This window comes from Chanodichthys erythropterus, chromosome 6, assembly GCF_024489055.1.
Source record: "Chanodichthys erythropterus isolate Z2021 chromosome 6, ASM2448905v1, whole genome shotgun sequence".
NCBI classification, from domain to species: domain Eukaryota; kingdom Metazoa; phylum Chordata; class Actinopteri; order Cypriniformes; family Xenocyprididae; genus Chanodichthys; species Chanodichthys erythropterus.
In genome coordinates this window covers 12,822,041-12,847,477 of record NC_090226.1, presented here as the reverse complement: position 1 = coordinate 12,847,477, position 25,437 = coordinate 12,822,041, and the positions used below count along the sequence as shown (strand labels likewise).

At 36.8% G+C, this 25,437-nt stretch overlaps 1 protein-coding gene across 1 annotated transcript; it reads left to right on the top strand.

Moving 5' to 3' along the window:
• The first annotated feature begins 2,181 nt into the window (after positions 1-2,181).
• Positions 2,182-22,868, top strand: grm6b (glutamate receptor, metabotropic 6b). Its single transcript, XM_067387274.1, has 10 exons — positions 2,182-2,739; positions 12,608-12,824; positions 13,229-13,364; positions 13,775-13,929; positions 14,966-15,106; positions 15,263-15,463; positions 18,389-18,528; positions 18,608-19,231; positions 20,668-20,979; positions 22,629-22,868. The coding sequence occupies exons 1-10, from the start codon at positions 2,182-2,184 to the stop codon at positions 22,866-22,868; spliced, it is 2,724 nt and encodes a 907-aa protein (XP_067243375.1).
• Positions 22,869-25,437: the final 2,569 nt, after the last annotated feature.

Genomic DNA, 25,437 nt, shown 5'->3' with positions numbered 1-25,437 from the left:
TATGTGTAAAAAAATATATAAATTTGGATGTAAGAATATTCAGTTGGTTGGTACACTTTTCATTCTTTGTTGAATATTTCTGGTGAAACCAATGGAATGGAAAAAATGGAAATGAATATAAAAATATTTAGTGTTTTTTAACAGATTTTTTTTTTAAATTGTTAATATTGTGGGTTTGGTTGGCAGATTGTTGAAAAACAAACCCTGATAGCACACATACATCTTGGAGGCGTCTTTTTGATGTGCATGTTTACGTCTGGAAGTGTTTGCTCATCTGCAATACGTCTACAGGACGTTTCCTCTCAGATGTCAAATAGATGTTTAGAAAATGTCTTTAAGACGTTTATGATTTAGAATGTATGTAAAACTGACATCTTATAGTTTTTTACGATTGCTTAAGCACAGTTTTAAAAACAAGGCTCATTTTGTCAAAACACTACACACAACTCACAGATCCACACACACAAAATAGCAGAACACCTCAGTTCTTTTGCTAAATGAAAAACTTCATTCAAAACATTCAAAACGGTACTTTTCTAATGATATAGTCTGGGTTTGATTTTTTTTTAGAGATATTGTTAGAGTAATGCACATGAATATATTAACAAAAAAACAGACAAACAACAGAAAAAAAACCACATAAGATCAATACTGCACATTGATGAAAATATTTATCTCTCACCACATTGTAAAACCATTCAATACATCCATGCCTTTCCAAAGGTTACATTTTGCACTGAAAATCAGAACATAATATAAATGCAATATATTACACAAACAAAAACATTTGTGATTTTAAATGCAAAAAATAAAAAATAAAATAGAAAAAACAAAGCATCATCTCTTGGCCTAGCTGGATCTGGCCATAGCACTTCATCCACATCACAGTCGTTGTCCTCTCACGCAAGACAGCGAGGGAAGAATCTTCTTGAATGGCGAATACATCCTTGCACAGACCCTGCATCAATTAGGTCAGGCCTTCTTTTGAATGAGGCATATCCTGATATAGGGCTGGAGATTGTAAACCTTCCATGCCAGAAAAAAAAAAAAAAAAACTCCTCAGTGGGTTTAAGGAAGGGACAGTATGGTGGGATGTATTGGAGTGAAAATTGTGGACTCTAATGAAACCAGTTTTGGACCAGAGCAGATAGGTGGAAATTTACATTGTCCCATATGACAATGTATCTCATCTGCTCTGCATCCATTTGCTCTTCTGCTGTGACGATTTTGTGTAGACTGTCTAAAATATGAATATGTGGGCGTGCATGCTGGCATGCTGGTGGAGTTTATCATTCTGCGTGATTGCAACATACATTGTGATGTTACCACCGCGTTGACCCGGGACATTCAAAATTATGTTCCTCCCTCTCCCATTTACTGCAACATTGCCTTCCATTTTGTTGAAGACACATACCTTTTGCCTTTTTATAGTACTTGTACATGATTGATGAGAACAGTTAAGCAAAGTGTCTGCAGACCTGACGGCCATGTTTGATCAATTGGTTTATAGGCGTGGTATTTTGGAAAGCAGTGTCTTGAAATGGCAAAGAAGTGACATTATGTTAGATTTCTGTGTCTTAATGTAGAGAAGTGTGTTTAGTATTGTGCAAAACAATGTGTGTAGTGTTTTGCAAAAAGTGTGCGGCTGAGAATGTGCTTATAGTTGTGCAAATCTGGGCTAAGGTTTTGCTCCTTGAGTGTAGAGTTTTAGTAATTGTGTTATTTTTAATTTTAGTGTGTAAGCAATCGTAAAAAACTGTAAAAAAGACGTCTATCAGATGTTTGTAAACAGCAGATGCTCTCCAGATTAAGTGATCTTTAACAGACATCTTGCAGACGTACGTGTGCTATCAGGGAAAAATGAAACAAGGAGAAAACATACTTAAAAGATACCAAACTTAATGCTGTGTGTGTGTACTCAAACAAAATCAAATGGTTGGGTTTGTCTGTGTTTGACCCAAATATGGGTTGAAACAATTTTTATACTGCAAATTTTTATATTGCATTATTAGTGTAGTAAATTAATTCCATTATATTTTATAGAAAAGTTCTCAACAGGTTTTAAATTTCTCAAGAGGTCAAACATTCATAAGGCAGATTTTGTACAAATTTCATGTACATCTTTTGTCTCGTTTCTCCACAGGAGACGCAGGTAGAGAAGCAGAAGAACCAGCCCCTTGCATGGCAGCAACTATGACATCACAGCAACACGCATCATCACTATGCCATCACTGCAGGATCAGCAGGGCACCCAGACAACACATGGGCTCCCTGGTTCATGTCATGTGGATAGTGATGATGGGATTTACTCCAGAATCCTGGGCCTCCTCCTCAGGAACTCATTCCATAAAGATTGAGGGTGACATCACTCTGGGAGGGCTTTTTCCGGTGCATTCCAGGGGCCCAGCTGGTGTTCCATGTGGGGAAATTAAGAAGGAGAAGGGGATCCATCGTATGGAGGCCATGTTGTATGCGCTGGACCAGATCAACAGCGACCCAGACCTACTACCTAACATTACCCTGGGTGCCAGGATACTGGACACATGCTCCAGGGATACGTATGCGCTGGAACAATCCCTCACTTTTGTCCAGGCCCTCATCCAGAAAGACAACTCAGATGTTCGATGTTCCAATGGAGAGCCACCCATCATCCCAAAACCAGAGCGTGTTGTAGGGGTCATCGGGGCTTCGGCCAGCTCAGTGTCCATAATGGTGGCCAACGTTCTTCGACTGTTTGCGGTGAGGGATCATTTTAATTCACTTAATTTCAGTGAACTATGTTTTAAAGTTGATTCCCTCAGTTTCAGGCTCAGCAAATGCTTCATTTAAAAAGATAGTTCCCAAAAATTGAAATTCTGTCATCATTTACTCATCCTCATGTTGTTCCAAACGTGTATGAGTTTCTTTCTTCTGTTAAACACAAAAGAAGATATATATATCACAGTATATTAAGTTTTCTGAAATGTTAGGTTTAAAAATGCATTCATTTACTAATTAAATATGCACAATTTGCATATATTTCCAGAACAGAAATCCGAACATTGGATAAAGCGTTGTTTCATTTTGTTGACATATAGGAGTTAAAGGATTCTACAAGTTGGATTCTCTTTATATCAGTCCATAAATCAGAAAATACTGTCAGAAAACAGCCAGAAAAATATTTCACCATATTTTTAGGAAAAAAATGTTATGTAAATCAGGCAACTGTTATATGTACAAACCCTTCTGTAAAAGTCTTCGGAACATAGATATGAGTAAAGCTGGAAAGTGTGGTGTAAGTGATACTGAGATAAAATTGTACTCTGTAAAATCTACAGATGCAAATAAATAAAGTGAAGGAAAAAAAACCCACTCACATACATGTACGTTTCCTTTTTCCACTAGTCTGAAAGAAGACATGTTATGGAAGCCATAAGACAGTAGTATTGCCTATAGTGCCATAAGACAGATTCGTAGCTGGATGATGTTATTTTTGTACATTGTATGGCTCCTTTTAATGTTGTATATGTGTGGCAGGCATTGGATTTCCTTCCGTATTGTGAGGAGCTCTTGCATGGTGTTGCTGCAAGACTGGATTCTGCAGTGCTGCAGATAGGGCCAGTGCTACAGGAAGTATAACTAATTCTGTTAAAAGGTTTGGATTGTGTTTCAGCTCAAGGCCTCTCAGCAAGAGCTTCTTAACGATATAGATTCTTTCTTTATTTTGTTCTGCGAGAAAGTGTATCAGATTTTCCTTAAAGTGAGCAGTGTTTTTGAATCGCGCACGTCATTGACCTGTGTCCTTAAAACATTGAGAACCACAACGCTGAAATGTGCTGTGTGCGTGTCATTTAATTTCAAATCCTTTCTCATTTCCAGATCATCATTCAGCTTGCAAATCCTACACCTGAACTACATTCAATTTCATTCCACCCTCTGCCACTTTTTATGTTTTTTTTTATTTATTGGTTTTAATCATTTGTGTTCTTTGTGGTCACCGCTCCAGGCTGCGTGTGCTTTAGTACGTGAGCTGATAACCTCACCCAGGAGTTATTTGCAATCATTTTCAGTCCCCACAGTTTCAGGGAAGATAAACAATTCACAAAATAAAAGTGACTTAGTCAAAGCTCCATTATGTTTCTCTCAGGACATTGTACCTGGAATTTGTGCGTCCTAATCGTATTTTGGTTTGGTTATTCATTACTTTTATTGATACGCTTTGGAATAGGGCTGACTGATTTGGCTAAATCTCAATTTCTTTTGCCTTTTGATTATATTGGATAAAGCAAAGACTGGTGATAGTTCTCACGCAAATGAAATGAACCAACTTTTACTGAAGTAAAAAGTGCCAGCCGGACTTCTGCATATTTATATATTTGCTCTGAAATTTATTATTGGGTCATTGACAAATAAGGTTTTAAAAAAACATAATGGAGATATAATTAATTTTGAAAAATTTTAAGTTTTATTAAGTGTTAACAATGAGAGTATGTGCTTTTTATAATCAATTAACACTGCTTTTGTCATTTATTACTAGATGGACAAAATTTGTCAGCAAAAAAGTCATTCGGTTTAACCAAAATTACGTTTTTTCTGAATGACACTTTTAGTTATACACTCTAAAAAAATGGTGCTATATAGTACTACAAGTGATTCTTTGACTCGTAATCATAGGGGAACCACTTTAAGTTCTGTACAGCACCAAATATTGGTGCTTCAGTAGTTTTTCACCAGTTCTTTGGGATGACTGAGGTGCTAAATAGCACCGCTACTGTATACAGAACCTGCTAAGCCTTTGTATGTTCTTCAGTGGTTCTTTGGGGTGGCCATACAAAGAACCTGTTAAGCCCCTTTAAAAGTTCTTTACAAGCCAAAGAACCACCGTTGGTGCTGTTTATTACCATTTTTGTTGAAGAAATATAGTACCTCTTATGGGTTCTACCAAAGTCTCTTTAAGACAAGTCATTTCACTCGGCGGCCATCTTTGAAACGCCTCTCGGGCATCCGGGGCATCATGCAATCTCTTTGAATGGGGAAACATCAAATTCTCCAAAACTGTTTGCCAACCTTACGATTACATTTCATATTTGAAATCACCAATGAAATCTAACAACAACCGGCTCATAAATTTAGTTTCTAAACACTCGAATCATGACAAAAAAACAACAACAATTTGTCAGGCTGGATCAAGCTAATGCGCATGCGCAGACCTAAATGCGCGTCTCTTCTGAGGTGAGCGTCTGACTGTTTCTATAGAAACCGGTGATTCTAATGCCGTGTTCCAGGCAACCCGTAACCCGTGTTTTTCCAACCTTCTACGCGTGAAAGTGCACTGGAACAGCAGTTAAAGCCGTGACTTCCCACCCGTGAACTCGTACTAGACGTTCTGACGTCACATAGCCCGAGAGACAACAATGGCAGCCCCTACAGATGCGATGTTTATGCAAGTGCACGGTAAAATAAAATGTATAACACCTTCTCTTGCCTTATGCGCCGTTTTCCTCCTCTGTTTCCCTCAAATAAGCAAGAAGTAAGCACCTTTGGCGATATAATAATTGTTAATGAGCATAAGCCCCGTACGGTCCGCCATGTTGGTTTGTTAACACTTTTACGCAGTTTGGCGTGATTTTCCTGGAACTCTACACAGTCGTGATTTGAAGTCGTGATTTACGGGCTACCTGGAACGCAGCATAACGGCCGCTGAAGTGACGCGATGACTTTACCGGTCGGCGATTGGCTCTTATTTAGAAGGCGGGACTTATTCCGCCATATTGCGCGTTACACTTTTTCCCATTCAAAACAATACGAGTGACACGTCTTGTGTTATTCTATAGTCTTTGGTTCTACATAGCACCATTTGACAAAGGTGCTGTAGAGTTCCCCTATGATTACGAGCCAAGAACCACTTTTAATGCTATATAGCAATTTTTTTTTAGAGTGTACCGAATGACGATATTTTCAAACAATGCTAACAGCAAAAGGACAATCAAACATTTAATATTTAGTACAAGTTTTTAAAATATTACAACATTTTCCATGTTTTATAACGGTTGTACTGAATGACCTGATGTTTCGGGACATGCGTATGAGCAAGTGAAAACATTAATTTTTCTAATATTTAAAAGAGAGTTAGTTACTTTGCTTCATGACCGTGTGGTCCTTTGCAGGTGTCTGAATGATGTCACATCCTTTCACATGATATTGACCGCATGACTTGATCCAAAATGTTCCCTTTATATTGGTTACTCCGAATGACATCAATGAAATTCATTCTTTCTCATAACAAAGCAATGACTTCTACACATAATTTTAATACCACTTTGCACTATGTTGATATATGATGTTATAAAGTCATGCCAGAATAAAAAATATATACATTTATTACATTTTAAGATATTTTAATCATAAATGACTGTATTGGCCTTTGGACAGTTAAACCGAATGACCTTTTGACACTTCAAAATCTTTAAAATATGTAGCAAAATATAATTAAAACCTTTTGGATTCAATACATCAGATCTAGTTGTACTAGTACCTTACTTACTTTGGATGTTATATCTTTGTTTTTTATTATTATTAAGGCCTTTGGACAAAAAAATGACCCATCATTGACCCTATTAAGGCAAGAAAATATGGTGTTTTTTTCCTGGCTGTTGACAGTATTTATAGACTGATATGAAGAGATTTCCAAAATCCTCTCTGTAAAAACTCTATATGTAAACAATGTGAAATAAGAATTTTGAACCAGGTTTTTTCTGTTCTGGAAATATATGCAGATTAGTGCATAGTTAATTGGATATTTGATTTTTATAACATAACATTTAAAAAAAAAAAAAAACATGTAATATAAAATTGTGATGAATTATAGGGATATGTATTTGTTTAGATATTTACCCTATTTTACCCTGGTGTTTTTTCCATCATTGAAACTATATTTTCGACCAGACAGCTAATTAGATTCATGTTTAATGCAAGTAAATCACAAATAAAATCTTAAAAAAAATTAATAAAAAAATGTTTTCCACACTGATAAAAATTATTATTTTTTATTTATAAAAAAAACAATACAACAGTATACAATAATAAACATTAATATTTTTACTCAATGTTTTTTTTTAGATTTTAATAAACAAATTAGGGACTTCAATGAATATTTTTGAACAATAAATAGTTTGAATCAATTCATTGAAAGGGGTATTTACTTTAGTCACTCAAACAATAAAAACATCCAATGTAATCTTAAATAATTTTCTATATCTTTACAAACTATTTCATGTCCATGTTTCTCCCTGAGTTCTGGTAAGTGGGAACTGAGGAAGACAGATATTAACTACAGCATTACGGAGGATCCGCTCTCCATTAAAGCCCTCTCTCCAGCTCAGACTCCTGATGGAAAATCAAACGTGAGCCCAGAGAGCCCTGTTATCAGCTACAGGCAGCTTCTGTTCTGTGGCTTTAGCTGAATGAGTGTGGGTCCTTAACACATAGATCGACAAGGACCGACAGCAGCATTTATGGGTAACAGTTAAGTCTCTAGATTTGCCTGACCCTCACATTCTCTAAATCCTGGTATTCACAAGACCAGAAAAGATTGATGTGAACAAGTCAACACACGATGTCTTTACATAAAGATGCATGAACCCTTCTATATCAGTTCCATAATAGGTGGATAACATTCAGCCTACAGCAGATTCTTGTATAATTGGATTAAGATTTTTTTTTCCCTTAATTGGATTTCATCTTGTAAAGATGTTACTTTTAAAAGAATAATTTACGATTTCTTTAAACGAAAAGCCCTTCTTAATTTGTCATGCTTATCATATTGTAAATCTTTAATAAATAATAGAGCATCCTACATAAAAAACTATAATTATCAGGTAATCTAAATTTTTCTTTAATTCACATCTTAATTAACCTTTAAATCTGGATGAATCAACCTGAATATTTTGGGTTATATTTGTACACCACACCAGTGAGAGTTTTAATGCATATGTTCACATTTTAAGTGTAGATGCTTAGGGAGCATGTGTATAAAACTAATGAATCACTTCTAGGAAATGTTTGCATGTGACTGCTGTTAATGTTGACATGACTCGTGTGGAAAGGCTCGAAGGCTGTAATGCTTATGATGCATAGCAACAAATTACTATCTGAGACCAAATCTTTTGGCAACGTCCTCCTAAAGCCATGTTTCCTTTGTATATTTGCATCAATGTTTTGGAATGGCATTGGATTCAAAATTGCATTGCAAACTTTGGTTGTTTTTCATGCAAGATCTAACAAGTGCCCAAATGGTCATGGGTAGATCAACAGTAGAGCAGAGACTGTAATATATATCTACATATATATGTTGGGGGAGGAGCAGTTAAATCTGTTGTAGCAAGTAAGCTAGTAGAATTAAATATATTGTATGGCTTATGGCTGAGAAATGGCAACCTTGTCTCTTGATCTGTCCCTCTCCCTCTGTGCTTAACATAATTTGACTAAAACCCCTCTAATCCTTCCAGATAATCTGTCAAATGGTCCTCTCCCTCTTCTCTCCTTCTCCGGTCTGTATCCACCTTTTCCTCACTGTCCGCTGGCTCGCTTCTTTAAAGAACCCTTCATTAAGCCACACGGGCTCGGCAGACATTAGTCGGTGCAAAGCCTAGCCCAGTGACATCAACTGCGTCATTAAGAAAGTAGCACAACAGTAAATTAATCTTCTCATCTTTTTTTTTTTTTTTTTTATATATAAACAAATGCTTTTACAGTGGTGGCTCGTGCCATCTGTATTTCCCCAGGATTTTTATGTGCTGCAGCAAACACTAAAGCTATGGTTGTTTTGCGGCGGGAGACTTGCTATGTTTTAGGACATGCCTAAGCAATATTATAGGAGAAAATGTGCTGTTGTTCTGGATATGATGATCTTCAGAAATGATTTTATCACGAATGAATATGATATTTATTTTATTCAACAGTTTAATAAACAAGAGAGCAACCTTAGACCCATTATTTCCAGTTACTTTGTCTATTTTTGCTCTTTCAAACCAAAGCCACAGTTGATTTAACATTGATTGACGTTCCTGAATCAGTGTTTTCTGAACAAATCGGTGGAGTGAATAATTCAATATTTGTGTCCCAAATGACACACCATACATAATGCACTCATACTATGCACTATGTACTCGACCATGTAGTGTATGAATATTACAAGGTTATTTTGTTATACAGCATCGGAGTCTGAAAACCCTTTCCCTTTTTGCTATATAAGGAAAGCTGCAGCAATTGAGTGCATAAAGTATTCAATCCACCACCCCGTTTTTTTGGTTAATTATCCGGATATTTGAAGTGCATTTATTCTTTTCGAAATTTTCTGTATGAACACACATACTGTTTATACTATAAAACAGCATAGAATAGTACACTAATTTGGATTTACCTAATGACTCCCCTGTTGAAAAAAACAGCATATGCTGGTTAGGTAAGTTTTGAAGAATAGCAGCTGGTTTGAGCTGGTTTATGCTGGTCCTTAGTTGGTCATGAGCTGGTTTAAACTGGTCCTGAGCTGGTTATAAGCTGGTCCTAAGATGGAGCTAGTTGCTTAGGACCAGCTTAGGACTAGCACCTGACCATCATAAACCAGCTCATGACCAGCTAAGGACCAGCATGAACCAGCTCAAACCATCTGCCATGCTTCAAAACATACCTAACCAGCACATGCAAGTTTTTTCAACAGGGTCATTTCATCAAAGCATGAATCTGTGTTTTCAACAAATCGGTTGAATGAATGATTCAGTGACTCACAAATGGCTTCATCCAAAATCACATACTCTCTGAATAGGCAATTCATTTGAATATGTACTTGCTTTGCGGCTGTTGAAAAAAGTATGAACTTAAAGGTGCCTTACAACTTTTTTTTAAAAAGATGTAATATTAGTCTAAGGTGTCCCCTGAATGTGTCTGTGAAGTTTCAGCTCAAAATACCCCATAGATTTTTTTTAACTGCCTATTTTGGGGCATCATTATAAATGAGCCGATTCAGGGCTACTGGCCCTTTAATTCTTGTGCTCCATGCCCACGGAGCTCGCGCTTGCCTTGAACAGTGCATAAACAAAGTTTACACAGCTAATATTACCCTCAAATGGATCTTTTCATGTGGCATGCATGCGTCGGATTATGTGAGTATTGTATACTGTTATATTGTTTACATTTGATTCTGAATGAGAATGAGGCTATGCTCCGTGGCTAACGGCTAATGCTACACTGTTGGAGAGATTTATAAAGAATGAAGTTGTGTTTATGAATTATACAGACTGCAAGTGAAAATAAAAATGAAAAATAGCAACGGCTCTTGTCTCCGTGAATCCAGTAAGAAACGATGGTAACTTTAACCACATTTAACAGTACATTAACAACATTCTAACAAAACATTTAGAAAGACAATTTACAAATATCACTAAAAATATCATGATATCATGGATCATGTCAGTTATTTTTGCTCCATCTGCCATTTTTCGCTATTGTCCTTGCTTGCTTACCTAGTCTGTTGATTCACCTGCGCAGATCCAGACGTTAATACTGGCTGCCCTTGTCTAATGCCTTTCATAATGTTGGGATCATGGGCTGGCATATGCAAATATTGGGGGCGTACACCCCGACTGTTATGTAACAGTCGGTGTTATGTTGAGATTCGCCTTTTCTTCGGAGGTCTTTTAAACAAATGAAATTTATATAAGAAGGAGGAAACAATGGAGTTTGAGACTCACTGTATGTCTTTTCCATGTACTGAACTCTTGTTATTCAACTATGCCAAGATAAATTCAATTTTTAATTCGAGGGCACCTTTAATCTTGACATACTACATTTGTCATGTTTTCATTGTCATGTGACCTAGCACTATAAGTTGCGTCACTTCAATGCCATTCACAAATCCTGTTCCGTGGCCTCATGGGATGGGATATTAAAGTGTCCTTCGGATGCGTACTTCAGAATCTTACCGGAAGTAAAATGCCATCTGGGTAAATTTTGCCTACTCCTTTATGAATACTGGGAATTTGGCATACTATTTTTTACCTGCTTTATAGTGGGTAAGTATGCATATTTGGATAGAGCAAGTGTTTTGAACGAATCCCTCGTTTTAATGATTCAGTCATAAGACTCATCGCCACATGGTGTAACGATGTTACATACAGAAAGAGTCACTTATAAATCCCCACCACACACTTTAGGTTATTTATTGGCATCTATTCCAGACAGCATCATAGTGTTGGCCCAGATCCGGCCCACATTTGGTAAGTGTGGATTCCACGTGGGCCAGATGTGGGCCATATCGGGGCCGACACTATGCTGTTGTCTGGGATGGCTCCATGAAGAACCTTTAAAGGAACACTCCACTTTTTTTGAAAATAGGCTAATTTTCCAACTCCCCTAGAGTTAAACAGTTGAGTTTTACCGTTTTCGAATCCATTCAGCCGATCTCCGGTTCTGGCGGTACCACTTTTAGCATAGCTTAGCATAGTTCATTGAATCTGATTAGACCGTTAGCATCGCGCTTAAAAATGACCAAAGAGTTTTGATATTTTTCCTATTTAAAACTTGACTCTTCTGTAGTTAAATCGTGTACTAAGACCGACGGAAAATGAAAAGTTGTGATTTTCTAGGCTGATATGGCTAGGAACTATACTCTCATTCTGGCGTAATAATCAAGGAACTTTGCTGCCATTCCATGGCTGCAGCAGTGCAATGAAATTACGCAGCGCCCGTGAGCCCCTGCTTGCACAGGGAACGTGCCTTGCAACCATGGAGACGGTTGTGAGAGACGCTGCGTAATATCATTGCGCCTGCTGCAGCCATGATACGGCAGCGAAGTTCCTTGATTATTACGCCTGAATGAGAGTACAGTTCCTAGCCATATCAGCCTAGAAAATCACAACTTTTCATTTTCCGCCGGTCTTAGTACACGATTTAACTACAGAAGAGTCAAGTTTTAAATAGGAAAAATATCAAAACTCTTTGGTCATTTTTAAGCGCGATGCTAACGGTCTAATCAGATTCAATGAACTATGCTAAGCTATGCTAAAAGTGGTACCGCCAGAACCGGAGATCGGCTAAATGGATTCGAAAACGGTAAAACTCAACTGTTTAACTCTAGGGGAGTTGGAAAATTAGCCTATTTTCAAAAAAAGTGGAGTGTTCCTTTAACATCCATGGAACCTTTCTAATGCACAAAATCTTCTTAATGGTGGAAAAAATTTCTTTACATTTTTAAAATGTTCTTCACCCTTAGAAAAAAATGGTTCTTTTATGGACTGTTGCCTGAAAGGTTCTTTGGGGAACCAAAACTGGTTCTTCTATGGCATTGCTGAGAAAACTTCCTTTTGGAATCTTTATTTTTAAGAGTGCACTAAACGCACAAACTGATACAGGCCTGGCGTCACGGACATCCCTGTGCCCCTTCCTGCGAACACCCATCCCCCTGTTGTGTAACACCATCAGAAAGTAAATTTATCAGTTTACCAAGTCCAGTAAAATCAATTTTGCAGATCAGAAAAATTCATGAAGTCATTTTTGCAGCAGCTTGACTCTTTAAAGGATGCAAAGTGAGTCCTGCTGCTCACTGATGTGTTCTGTCTCTTCCAATTTGCAGATACCTCAGATCAGTTATGCTTCGACAGCACCTGAGCTTAGTGACAACAATCGCTACGACTTTTTCTCCCGAGTCGTGCCGCCAGATTCCTTCCAGGCCCAGGCGATGGTGGACATTGTCAAAGCCATGGGATGGAACTATGTTTCTACTCTGGCATCAGAGGGGAACTATGGAGAGAGTGGTGTAGATGCTTTCATCCAGATATCCAGGGAAGCAGGTACAGAAAACTAATGAAAAATGTATTCACTGTTTTAAAAGATTGTATTTAAAATAAATATACAGGTATATATAATTCAATATATGTACTTTGTTTGTAGCTTAATGTACCCTGATTTACCATACCATGATTTTCCATAACTGATGTGGAATTGATCATTTGATCCAAGGATTTAATGCGTCTGGTGTTGTGTTTGATGAGAAAAGAGGATAATTATCAGGGGATGAAGGTTTCATGTGATGTCCTGTGTGTAAACAAGTTATTAGTCACCTAGATGTAATGACAGACATGCTACAGATTGACCTGGATTTTATTTTCAGTTGAAAGACCCTGCAACCATCATTCTCTTATGAATGTATCAGAGTCCTTCAAAACTATCCGTCATTTTAATTTGTTTTATTCAGGAGGTCTTTGCATCGCACAGGCCATTAAAATTCCTAGGGAGCCAAGACCAGGAGAGTTTGACAAGATCATCAAAAGGCTAATGGAGACATCCAATGCCAGAGGGGTTATTATCTTCGCTAATGAAGATGACATCAAGTGAGTAGTCCTTTAGCAGTATTTCTGTATGACTCTGGAGCAGGAGATATAGCCTTGGAAAAGGTATGAAAATATATGAGAACAGATCAATCACCCCACAATGGGAATATCAGGAGTCTTATAAGGAATTATAGCAAATTAATGTTTTACAGAATTAATTTTCATCTAGTGTAATTTGCATTTTGCAATCTAAAGCTAAATGAACCTGATTATGGCACACACACTCACACACACACACACACACACACACACATACATAGTTATATGTAATATATATATATATATATATATATATATATATATATATATATATATATATATATATATATATATATATATATATATATATATATATATAGTTATATTGTTCTGAAATCCTTTTCTGAGATTTTTTGTATTATTTATTGTAGGCGGGTCCTGGAAGCAGCAAAGAAAGCCAATCTTACAGGTCACTTTTTGTTTGTGGGGTCTGATAGCTGGGGAGCAAAAAACTCACCAATCCTGAACCAGGAGGATGTGGCTGAGGGTGCAGTTACCATCCTCCCCAAGCGGGCGTCCATTGATGGTATGAACTGGTAGCACATGCCAGTCTAAGCTTAAGGTTTCATAATTGAGAAAAATGTTCTTAAAAAAAAAAATCTAATTCAAATTTTCAAATTCAGACTCAATTCAGATTTTGATTCAGATTTGATAACAATTTCATACTTAAGTCGAATCGGGTCACATACAGTATATTTATATAGCGCTTCATACAATACAGATTGTTTAAAAGTAGCTTTGCATTTATAAAATGTTATAAAAATTAATCAGTTATGAAACATTTAAACTGTAAAGCAGAATATAGTGCCATTATTCAGCTCAGTTTAGTTCAATGTTGATTCTGTTCTGTTCAATAACTGTGTAAATGTTGCAAAGTTCATCAGTTATGAAGTTAAATTCAGTTATACACAGCACTACAGAAGGCAATAATGTTATAACTCACCTCAAGAAAGTCCAATATTGATTCAGTTCAGTTCAATAACGGTGTCAATGTTACAAAGATAGTGTCATTATCAGTTCAAATTTTGGGTTATACTTTATTTTAAGGTAGACACCTGTTACAGTATAATTATAGAATTAAGTACAAAGTAATATTAATGAACCATATGTACTTACTATAGGGTTATGGTTAGAATTGGGTTTGTTGTAGGGTTAGTTGCATGTAATTATGCATCATTTATAGTTATTACTGTAGAAACTACATGTAATATGTGTAACAAGGACACTGTAAAATAAAGTGTTACCAAATTTTGTTCATATCCAAAAGTGTCAGTGCAGTTAAATAGATAATATTACTAAACATTATTTGTCTTTTAAACCCCAAAAAAACAGGCTCAGTTGAGGAATAGTTTTCCTCTCACAAAAGGACAGTTTAACCAAAAATGAAAATTTTTATATTCCAAATCTTTATGCTGTTATTTTTTATTTTTTTTTGTCTGTGGAACACAAACATTTGTAAACAATTGTTACGCACCTTCTTCCATACAACTACAGCTGAAAATTAATTTACAAAAACATATTGTTCATTTTGGGGTTACCTATCCCTTTAACCTGTTTCTCAGGGTTTGACCAGTACTTCACCACAAGATCTCTGGAAAACAACAGGAGGAACATCTGGTTCGCTGAGTTTTGGGAGGACGACTTCAAATGCAAACTGACACGGCCTGGAATCAGAGGCGACAGCGGGCTGAGGAAATGCACAGGCGAGGAAATCATTTCCAACAAATTACTCCCATAAATGCAGTAGTACTTGAATTATCATACATTCTTATGCTTTTAAGATGTGCAAAGCACATCTAAATGGATTATTCCTCTAGCAAAGCTTTTCAATTCCTGTCATGTTGCTTTTGGTCTTTCAGGAGAAGAACGAATCAGCCGGGATTCGGCATACGAGCAGGAGGGGAAAGTGCAGTTTGTGATTGATGCTGTGTATGCCATGGCCCACGCTCTCCATAGCATGCACATAGACCTTTGTCCAGGTTCAATGGGCGTTTGTGACAAAATGGACCCGGTGGATGGAAGAATGCTGCTGAGCTACATCCGTGCTGTCAATTTTAATGGTAAGCCTCCTCAAGGACACAGATGAAGCATGTGAGCCATTCCAAACATTGTGAACGAGACCTTGAAACAGGCAGAATTTCAGTAATGGGTTTGTATTCATCCAAGTCTAATGAACCTCACAGCAATTTGAATGTTAGCTTTTATATCCAAGGAATGCTTTGTTTGAATCTGCCAGGGAGGTTACACATAATAAATGTGGTTTTGCCAAACACTTCTCGAATCAAGGTATTGCCATTACTGTGAGACTGACAGGTGAAAATAGGTGAGGAGTAGTTTCTGCAAGAGGGGAAAGGCCAGAACAGAAGCTGCTGTTTCCAAGGAGGAGGGTTGTGAGTCCCATGGGTTAGTCAGAGTGCGGCGAGAGAGGTCAGCACTCAATCCCAGCCTGAAGAGATCCACTAATGCACAATGCAGCAGCGCACATACTTGTTTTAACCCCCCTCATCTAGTCTCTCTCCTTGTCTGTGGTTCTCCCTGGGGCAGCCTCTCTCCAAACACAAGACACATTTCCTTTTTCAGCTCTATCTTTCAGTGAAAATCCCTTTTCTTTTTGTCACTTGCTCTTAAGAGATTTCTATGTAAAGCATAGCTATTCAGTTTACGAACAGTGGATGTCCTCACACTATGGAAATCTTTTTGGCTTGGAGTGCCTAAGGGGAACAAAACACGCCGTGTGGAGACCTTGCCCCTCGTGATTTGTGATTCGTAAAAAAACAGAAAGGAACATGAAATTGAGTTTGCTTTTGTTGTACCACATTTTTCCTCATATACATCTAAGAGATGTGTATTTTGTCGATATCACTTTGCAATGAGGTTCAGTAATTAGTTAACTGCATTAGTTAACATGAACTAAATGCTTCTAAAGCGTTTATTAATTCATGTAATAGAATTAGTTCACTTTCAAATGAAAATGACCCCAAGCTTTACTCACCCTCAAGCCATCCTAGGTGTATACCTGTATGACTTTCTTCTTTCTGATGAACACAATCAGAGATATATTAATAAATATCCTTATATCCGAGCTTTATAATGGCAGTGAGCGAGCAGGATTAACGAGTATGAGCTGAAGAAAGTGCTTCCATCCATCATGAACATACTCCACACGGCTCCGGGGGTTAATAAAGGCCTTCTGAAGTGAAGTGAAGCGATGTGTTTGTGTACAAAATTATCCATATTTAACAAGTTATGAAGTAAAATATCTAGCTTCTGCCAGAACGCCTTCTGTATTCAACTTACAAAGAAAGTGTAAAACTCTCGCAGTTCAAAAAGATTATGCTACATCCTACACCTTCCCTATTCAACTTACGGAAAAAGCTTAAAGGGTTAGTTCACCCAAAAATGAAAATCATGTCATTAATGACTCACCCTCATGTCGTTCCAAACCCGTAAGACCGCCGTTCATCTTCAGAACACAGTTTAAGATATTTTAGATTTAGTCCGAGAGCTTTCTGTCCATCCATTAAAAATGTATGTATGGTAGACTGTCCATGTCCAGAAAGGTAATAAAAACATCATCAAAGTAGTCCATGTGACATCAGTGGGTTAGTTAGAATTTGTTGAAGCATCGAAAATACATTTTGGTCCAAAAATAACAAAAACTACGATTTTATTCAACATTGTCTTCTCTTCCGGGTCTGTTGTATATCCGCTTTCACTCCACAGTAACGCTGGTTCTTCTTCTTTCCTGTTTTACGGCGGTTGGCATCCAGCTTATTGGTGCATTATCGCCCCCTTCTGCTCCGGACTGTGACGCGATTAGGACATCTGCGACATGCACACCTACGCACCATTTAAAAAAATATAGCAATACCAAAATACAAACAATGTAGAATAGCTTGAATACAGCGTGCGTCTCCCTCAGACTGTAAACTAAGCTCGGGCACACTGATCACGTCAGCAGCGTCACTGTCCGGAGCAGAAGGGGGCGGTAATGCAACAATAAGCTGGATGCCAACTGCCGTAAAACAGGAAAGAAGAAGAAGAAGTCACTGTGGAGTGAAAGCGGATATACAACAGACCTGGAAGAGAAGACAATGCTAAATAAAGTCGTAGTTTTTGTTGTTTTTGGACCAAAATGTATTTTAGATGCTTCAAAAACTTCTAACTAACCCACTGAAGTCACATGGACTACTTTGATGATGTTTTATTACCTTTCTGGACATGGACAGTATACCGTACATACATTTTCAATGGAGGGACAGAAAGCTCTCGGACTAAATCTAAAATATCTTAAACTGTGTTCCGAAGATGAACGGAGGTCTTATGGGTTTGGAACGACATGAGGGTGAGGTGAACTAACCCTTTAACTGACGCGGCTCTAGCTAGATATTTTACTTCAGAACTTGTTAAATATGGATATTTTTCTTACACAAACACATCACTTCGCTTCAGAAGGCCTTTATTAATGTAATTATTTATAGTATGTTTATGATGGATGGATGTGGATGGAGGCACTTTCTTCAGCTCATACTCATTAATCCGGCTCACTGCCATTATAAAGCTCGGATGCGTCAGGATGTTTATTAATATATCTCTGATTGTGTTCATCAGAAAGAAGAAAGTCATATACACTTAGGATGGCTTGATGGTGAGTAAAGCTTGGGGTAATTTTCATTTGAAAGTGAACTAATCCTTTAAGAAATGGGACCTTATTGTAAAGTGTTTTGTCAGTTACAACACTGTATTTTCTTGTAAGCAACCTTTGATATGGAAAAGTCACCTTCAAAGTTATGCTTGACAATTTTACTTTAAATCAAAGGGTGAAAAGAACAATGCTTTGCAGAAGCGTGCATTGCCACAAATTAATACAATTTTATGCCCTTGTGTTGGGCCGCTTCTATTAAATAACTCTGTTGTTTCAAATGATTGCATTTGAAAGAATAACTAGTGATGTTGAATATCAAAACCCTGTGTTTACTCTGAAGGCAGTGCTGGAACAGGTGTGATGTTTAATGAAAACGGTGACGCCCCAGGACGATACGATATCTTCCAGTACCAGCTTTCCAATACCACCAGCCCGGGATATAAACTCATCGGCCAGTGGACCAACCACTTACGACTCAATGTAAGCGTATTAACCCCCTTGGTAGTTTGGGACATTTCTGAATGCGTGTGCTTGAAATATTCCCCTCTCTTTCTGTAAGGCTGAGGAAATGCAATGGTCTGGAGGGGATAAAGTTGTTCCAGACTCAGTTTGCAGCTTCCCCTGTGAGTCTGGGGAAAGGAAGAGGATGGTGAAGGGTGTGCCGTGCTGCTGGCACTGTGAACTATGTGACGGCTATCAGTACCTACTGGACGAGTTTAACTGTGACATGTGTCCCTTTGACATGAGGCCCACCCCTAACCGTACGGGCTGCCGACCCACTCCCATCATCAAGCTGGAGTGGAGCTCTCCGTGGGCCATTATCCCGGTATTTCTGGCAGTGCTGGGCATTCTTGCTACATCAGGAGTCATCATCACCTTCATCCGCTTCAACGACACCCCCATAGTCCGTGCTTCGGGCCGAGAGCTCAGCTATGTTCTCCTGACGGGCATCTTCCTCATCTATCTCATCACCTTCCTCATGATCGCCGAGCCAGGCGCTGTGGTGTGTGCGTTCCGCAGGCTGTTTTTGGGGCTGGGCATGAGCATCAGTTACTCTGCCATGCTCACAAAAACTAATCGAATTTACAGGATCTTTGAGCAGGGAAAGAAATCAGTCACGCCACCGAAATTTATCAGCCCCACGTCCCAGCTGATCATCACATTTATTTTGATCTCAGTACAGGTGCGTGTATGTCTATAATACAATTTACATTCATTTAGCAGGCACTTTTATCCAAAAAAGAGCTACCAGATCTTCAGCAACATACTTTTAGAAAGAGTTACACACATATCTTGTAGTATTATCATATTCCCATATAAGCTGAATTAAAGGGTTAGTTCACCCAAAAATGAAAATTATGTCATTAATGACTCACCCTCATGTCGTTCCAAACCCGTAAGACCTCCGTTCATCTTCGGAACACAGTTTAAGATATTTTAGATTTAGTCCGAGAGCTTTCTGTCCCTCCATTGAAAATGTATGTACGGTAGGCTGTCCATGTCCAGAAAGGTAATAAAAACATCATCAAAGTAGTCCATGTGACATCAGTGAGTTAGTTAGAATTTTTTGAAGCATTGAAAATACATTTTGGTCCAAAAATAACAAAAACTATGACTTTATTCAGCATTGTATTCTCTTCCGGGTCTGTTGTCAATCCGGATTCACGACTCCGCAGTGACGCTGCTGACGTAAGACGCTGCTGACGTGTTATGCGGTGCGCCCGAGCTTCGTTTACAGTCTGAGGGAGACTCACGCTGAATTCAAGCTATTTTACATTGTTTGTATTTTGGTATTGCTATAGTTTTTAAAATGGTGAGTAGGTGTGCATGTCGCAGATGTCCTAATCGCCAAAAACAACGACGTAAAAGTGCATTACCAACGTCGACAGATGAAAGGATCCAATGGAATCAATTCAATGGAATCAGTTCAATGGAATCAATTCAACGGAAAGGATTCTGGAAGAGAAGACAATGCTGAATAAAGTCGTAGTTTTTGTTATTTTTGGACCAAAATGTATTTTCAATGCTTCAAAAACTTCTAACTAACCCACTGATGTCACATGGACTACTTTGATGATACACACTTTCAAAAGAGGGACAGAAAGCTCTCGGACTAAATCTAAAATATCTTAAACTGTGTTCCGAAGATGAACGGAGGTCTTACGGGTTTGGAACGACATGAGTCATTAATGACATAATTTTCATTTTTGGGTGAAATAACCCTTTAATGTACCTTTTGTGTGTTCAAAAAATGAAACATTTAGTAGAATTAATAAAGTAAAAAAAAAAAAAAAAAGTTTGAAAAATAATCAGCCATTTAAGTAAAAGCTTTGTTTCTTGTTTACAGTGTTGTCACTGTGCTTTATGTCTCAAAAAGATATTTTGGTCTAAGAACTTTTCATCCCTTAAATAATTAAAGAAGCAAGATTTTATGTGTAGCACGGACGACTTGTAATTTCACTGAAAGCTCTTCTCTTTTTGGTGTCCTCCAATAATGGTTGTTTATTATTTGAGGAAACATATTGTCTCTTGGTTTCTTAGTGGTAGGTTAGATATCATGGACCTTTACAGAAGTTGATATTGTGTGAATGTTCATTCATGGCTCTTCTCTGCTCATAGCTCCTGGGTGTTTTCATTTGGTTTGGAGTGGTTCCCCCTCACACGAATATCGACTTCGATGAGCTACGTCCCCCCAACCCAGAGTATGCACGTGGAATCCTGAAATGTGATATGTCAGATTTGTCTCTGATTGGCTGTCTGAGCTACAGTATGGTGCTGATGGTCACATGTACAGTCTACGCCATAAAGAGCAGAGGGGTTCCTGAGACATTCAATGAGGCCAAACCCATCGGATTCACCATGTACACCACCTGTATCGTCTGGTTGGCTTTTGTTCCCATATTTTTCGGCACATCACAATCCACAGAAAAGGTAAACTCTTAATAAGATATTTTGGACAGAGGTTATCAGATTTAAATAGAACAGTCAATAGTTTCATATATATAAAATGTATATATATATATATATATATATATATATATAAAAAAAAATGTACTTTTTGTTTTTGTTGCAACATTGCATTAATTTGGATTTTTTCAGTTAGTTCATATTTTCCCCTACCATGTAAATAAGCACATTAAAATTAGTCAGCAACAAAAACTAAATGAGCTAATAACTAAATAAATATTATTAAAGAAAATATAAATTAATAACCCTGGATCTAAAGATAAATTCAAAGAGATATCATATTATTACAAAATTATTTTGCATTTATTTTTAATTAAATTCTTTTGATTTTATTTAATGTTAACATAGATATATATGTCACTTACATTGCAATAATTTCACTTTTGTTTCACTATTAACAGTCTGTGTTTGGGTCTCTTGGCATATTTGATATCATCGTCTAAATAGAATCCTTAGTCTTGCTTCCATGTTATTAGTGTAGAAGATGTGCTGGTGCCTGACATTAACATGTTATACAGAAATATGATCTTCACCCTGAAAGTATCTAGACGCACATTTCTCTGAATTAGGTTCTGGTTCAGTAAATGATGCTGCAACATTCTGTGAATGCTTTAACTGTAATTAGATATTAGAAACCTAAAAAAACTGTAGCTGTATCAGGTTAACAAAATTGCTATTTAATTGGATGCTGTTTTGTGTTGGCCTAAAAGCTGTTAAAGATGCCTGCCACACTTTATGCATTTAGTCATTCAATTTTTTTCACATCTGTTCTATCCTGTGGGGGATGGTTTTGCTTACAAAGCACAGGGATTTAAAAATGGAAAGTATACTCTGACTAATAGAAAGGTCTTTTAGTACCCGGTCAACCGCAAAGCTTTTGGCCCTCAGGTGGTCTTCCAGTCTTTTCATTTCTTGTAAATGAAAAGAAGAACATGGAAAAATAAAAGACTAGACTACAGAGCAAGCTGCAGTGTGTATATAGATATTGGCATGTATATTTTTGTGTGCTGTTATCTTACATTTTATTATATTGAGTTCAACTTTTAAAGTGTATTTTGTTTATTTTTATCATTTTAATAAGAAACGCTTTAGATTTTTTTAAAACAATAGTCATTATTTGGGTGCAGTTATAATCTCATGAAATTTAAGAACTTTTTGAGGGGGTATTATGGTATTTATATTATAAATGAACACAAATCCGTTGTGCATCTTCGTCATATATGACATATTATCATATATGAATGACTCACATGCTGATAAACATGCATGAGATCAGGGTTTATTCTTATGGCTTATATTAAAGATGCAGAAAACAGGGAGTCACATAGCAGACCTCACATTAACCTTACTTGAATACATAATTAATGTATGCAAATTATATGTAGCACTTAGACTGGATTCTATATAATCTGACTGAATCGTTTGCACAGGGCTGAGGTCAGCCCATTGGGTCATTACACTGATTTCCAGGAAATTAATTGTGACAATCAACAGAGAGTATGTATATAAGTTTAATGTGGAGTGCTAAAGACAGCTGATCTACCACTTGTGATAGGTCGCAGCTGAGGCCAGGCTGAAATATTACTCTTAATCTTTTTTCCGCCCTGAACCAGATGTTCATTCAGACCACCACGCTGACCGTGTCCATGAGCTTGAGTGCCACGGTGTCCCTCGGCATGCTGTACATCCCAAAAGTCTATGTCATCATCTTCCACCCAGAGCAGAACGTTCAGAAGCGCAAGCGCAGCTTCAAAGCCGTGGCCCAGGCAGCCACTGTTTCCACTCATCTCTCGCAGAAATCCAACGACAAGCAGAACGGAGAGACCAAAGTTGAACCAGATAGATCCCAATAAAGACCAGAAGGTAAAAAATCATTTTGCACCTGTATGTATATATATATATATATATATATATACATACATATATATATATAATATATATATATATATATATATATCAAAAATATAAAATAAATATATATAAGTATATCAAAAATGTCTGAATTATTATATATATAGTCAAACCAAAAAATTATTCAGACATTTTTTATATATTTTTACTAGTGGGTTCAGGACACTATAGTTAATTTATGTAAGTGAGGATAGCAAAATAAACTGTGACATATTATACTCAAAAATTCTTCATAAAGTGAACTACCAGTAAAATTGATAAAAAAATTGGAACCAAAAATTATTCAGACACTTTGACCTGACCATGTTTTGCTTAAGTGTTATCTGACATAATTAAGATTATTTTTTTCGGACACAGTTTAACTCCGAGATCTTGTCATATTTTATTATCATTTTTTAAACTATAGTGAATAAACTGTATTAATGAATGAAATGTTCAATGCCAACCTCTGAGTCCACACCTTAAATTCATTGAAAGTCTTTGGGATGTGCTGGAGTGGACTTTACAGAGTGCTTGACTCTTGCATTGTCAATACAAGATCTTTACCAAGTTGATGCACCTCTTGATGGAAATGTTGTGATGTTATCAGTAATGGCCAAAAGTGATGTCCGAAAGGGGTATTTGTTTTTAATGCCCTACAAGTTCAAATAAATAATCAAAATACATATTTTATATATTTTAAATATGAGGGAAGAACAAAACAATAAACTCATTTGACAAAACTATTTGGCCAAAAAAAACGGTAAACTAAAGCTATAGGTTTTATTTTACTATGCAAAACAATGAAAAAAAAAAACCCCACATATATTGACTAAAACATAATTAGTTATTAATATTTCTTTTGTTCTCTCTTGTTTTTGCATGCACGTGTTCATCATTTCTTTGTATGACAGCCTGGCCAAAAATTACATCCGCACAATTTTGCTTGGTTCATTGCGTCACGATTAAATCAATTGCCTCCAAGCACAATATGCTTACAAAATCTTTAACAATTTTTTAATAATAATTAGGCTGGACATCACTTTTAGTCATATCTATACTTTATATCAAACATATTTTTGTAGTATTTAAAGACATATTGCATTATATAACATGCTATCTCTCTTCAGGTCACCAAGGCCTGTGTACATCCTAATGAAGTAGTCTGAGGAGATAGTCAAGGCAAACTGCTGTTTGCTATCATTCATTTTGCAACCTCAACTGGACAAGGATAACCAGAGGATGTAATATCTGCAACAAGAGAAGAGTCTGGGTGAGAATAACACTGAAATAATGTGTTAATAGTACAATATGTACAGAAATAACATACAGAGGATCAATGGATTCTGTTTGATGTGGAACTTTCATGCAGCTTTGAGACTGGAACGTATTTGTCCCCTTTAATATTTCCTTTTTATCATCACGGCATCACCAACCAAGTTGAACTTATAGATTCATGAATTCATGATGAAGTACCTTTGGAGGAAACCAACAGAAAACTAAACTTCCACCAGCATTTATTGAAGGACTAAGTGTTTGTATCTGATTCATCCAAATGGAATCGGACATAATACATAATAGCACATTAATAAGTCACATTCAGTTCATCTCCTTATGCTAAGTACATATCATAAATGATCATGACTGTCAGAGCTACAGAGACAATGCTGGGATCAATTGTGTTTCAACGGTCCAGCCAGTAGAACGCGGATACATGGAGGTTTCACTCTTTTTGAACTCTTTGCTTTCGAAAATGTGCCATAACTTTATGTTTCAGAATAAATGTTTTAAGTGTCTTGTGTGCAATCCTCATAATAGGCAATCCTGCATTCTAAATCATATTTATTAAAAATGATTATCAAGAAAAAAACAACGACAATCTGTAAAGACATCAAAGTTTTGATTAGAGATGTTTAGTTTTATTATGTTTCCTTGAGCTCCCCAAGAGATACTGATTTTAAACAAAGTGTATAATGATCAGTATTTAATGGTTGATTTAAATGAAAATAGTAACAAGTCGACTTTAGAGACTGACATTCAGATCATTTTATTGTCACATGCAAAAGTAGTCACTTATATATTTTGCATTATAGCAAATGGGAAAAAGACCATGCATTAAGTACATTGTTTGATTAATGGTATTATTTCAGTTCATATTAATTGATGATGAACATGCAGTTACAGTAAACTCAGGTTCCAAGTTGGCTTACTTAGCCTTTATGAATTTTGTGGGTGTCTTGTTTTCATTTAAGAGAAAAAAGAAAAACACTGGAATAAAAATGTATTGGTTGAATGCATGTTGGGGAAAATGATTTAATAAAATCCTGAAAAAATAATTTTGAAGAAATCATATGTTACTGTATATAAATCAGTATGATTGTGAGAGTTTTTTGTTTTCATAGTGTTCATTCAATGGTCCATTTAGCCCAGAGCTTTTCACCTGTTGTTCCATCATCTAAAATCATGTTAATTTCTCATTTGGGGTGAAGTCTTAGAAAATCTGTTTAGATTCAAGCTGTAATACAGTTACAA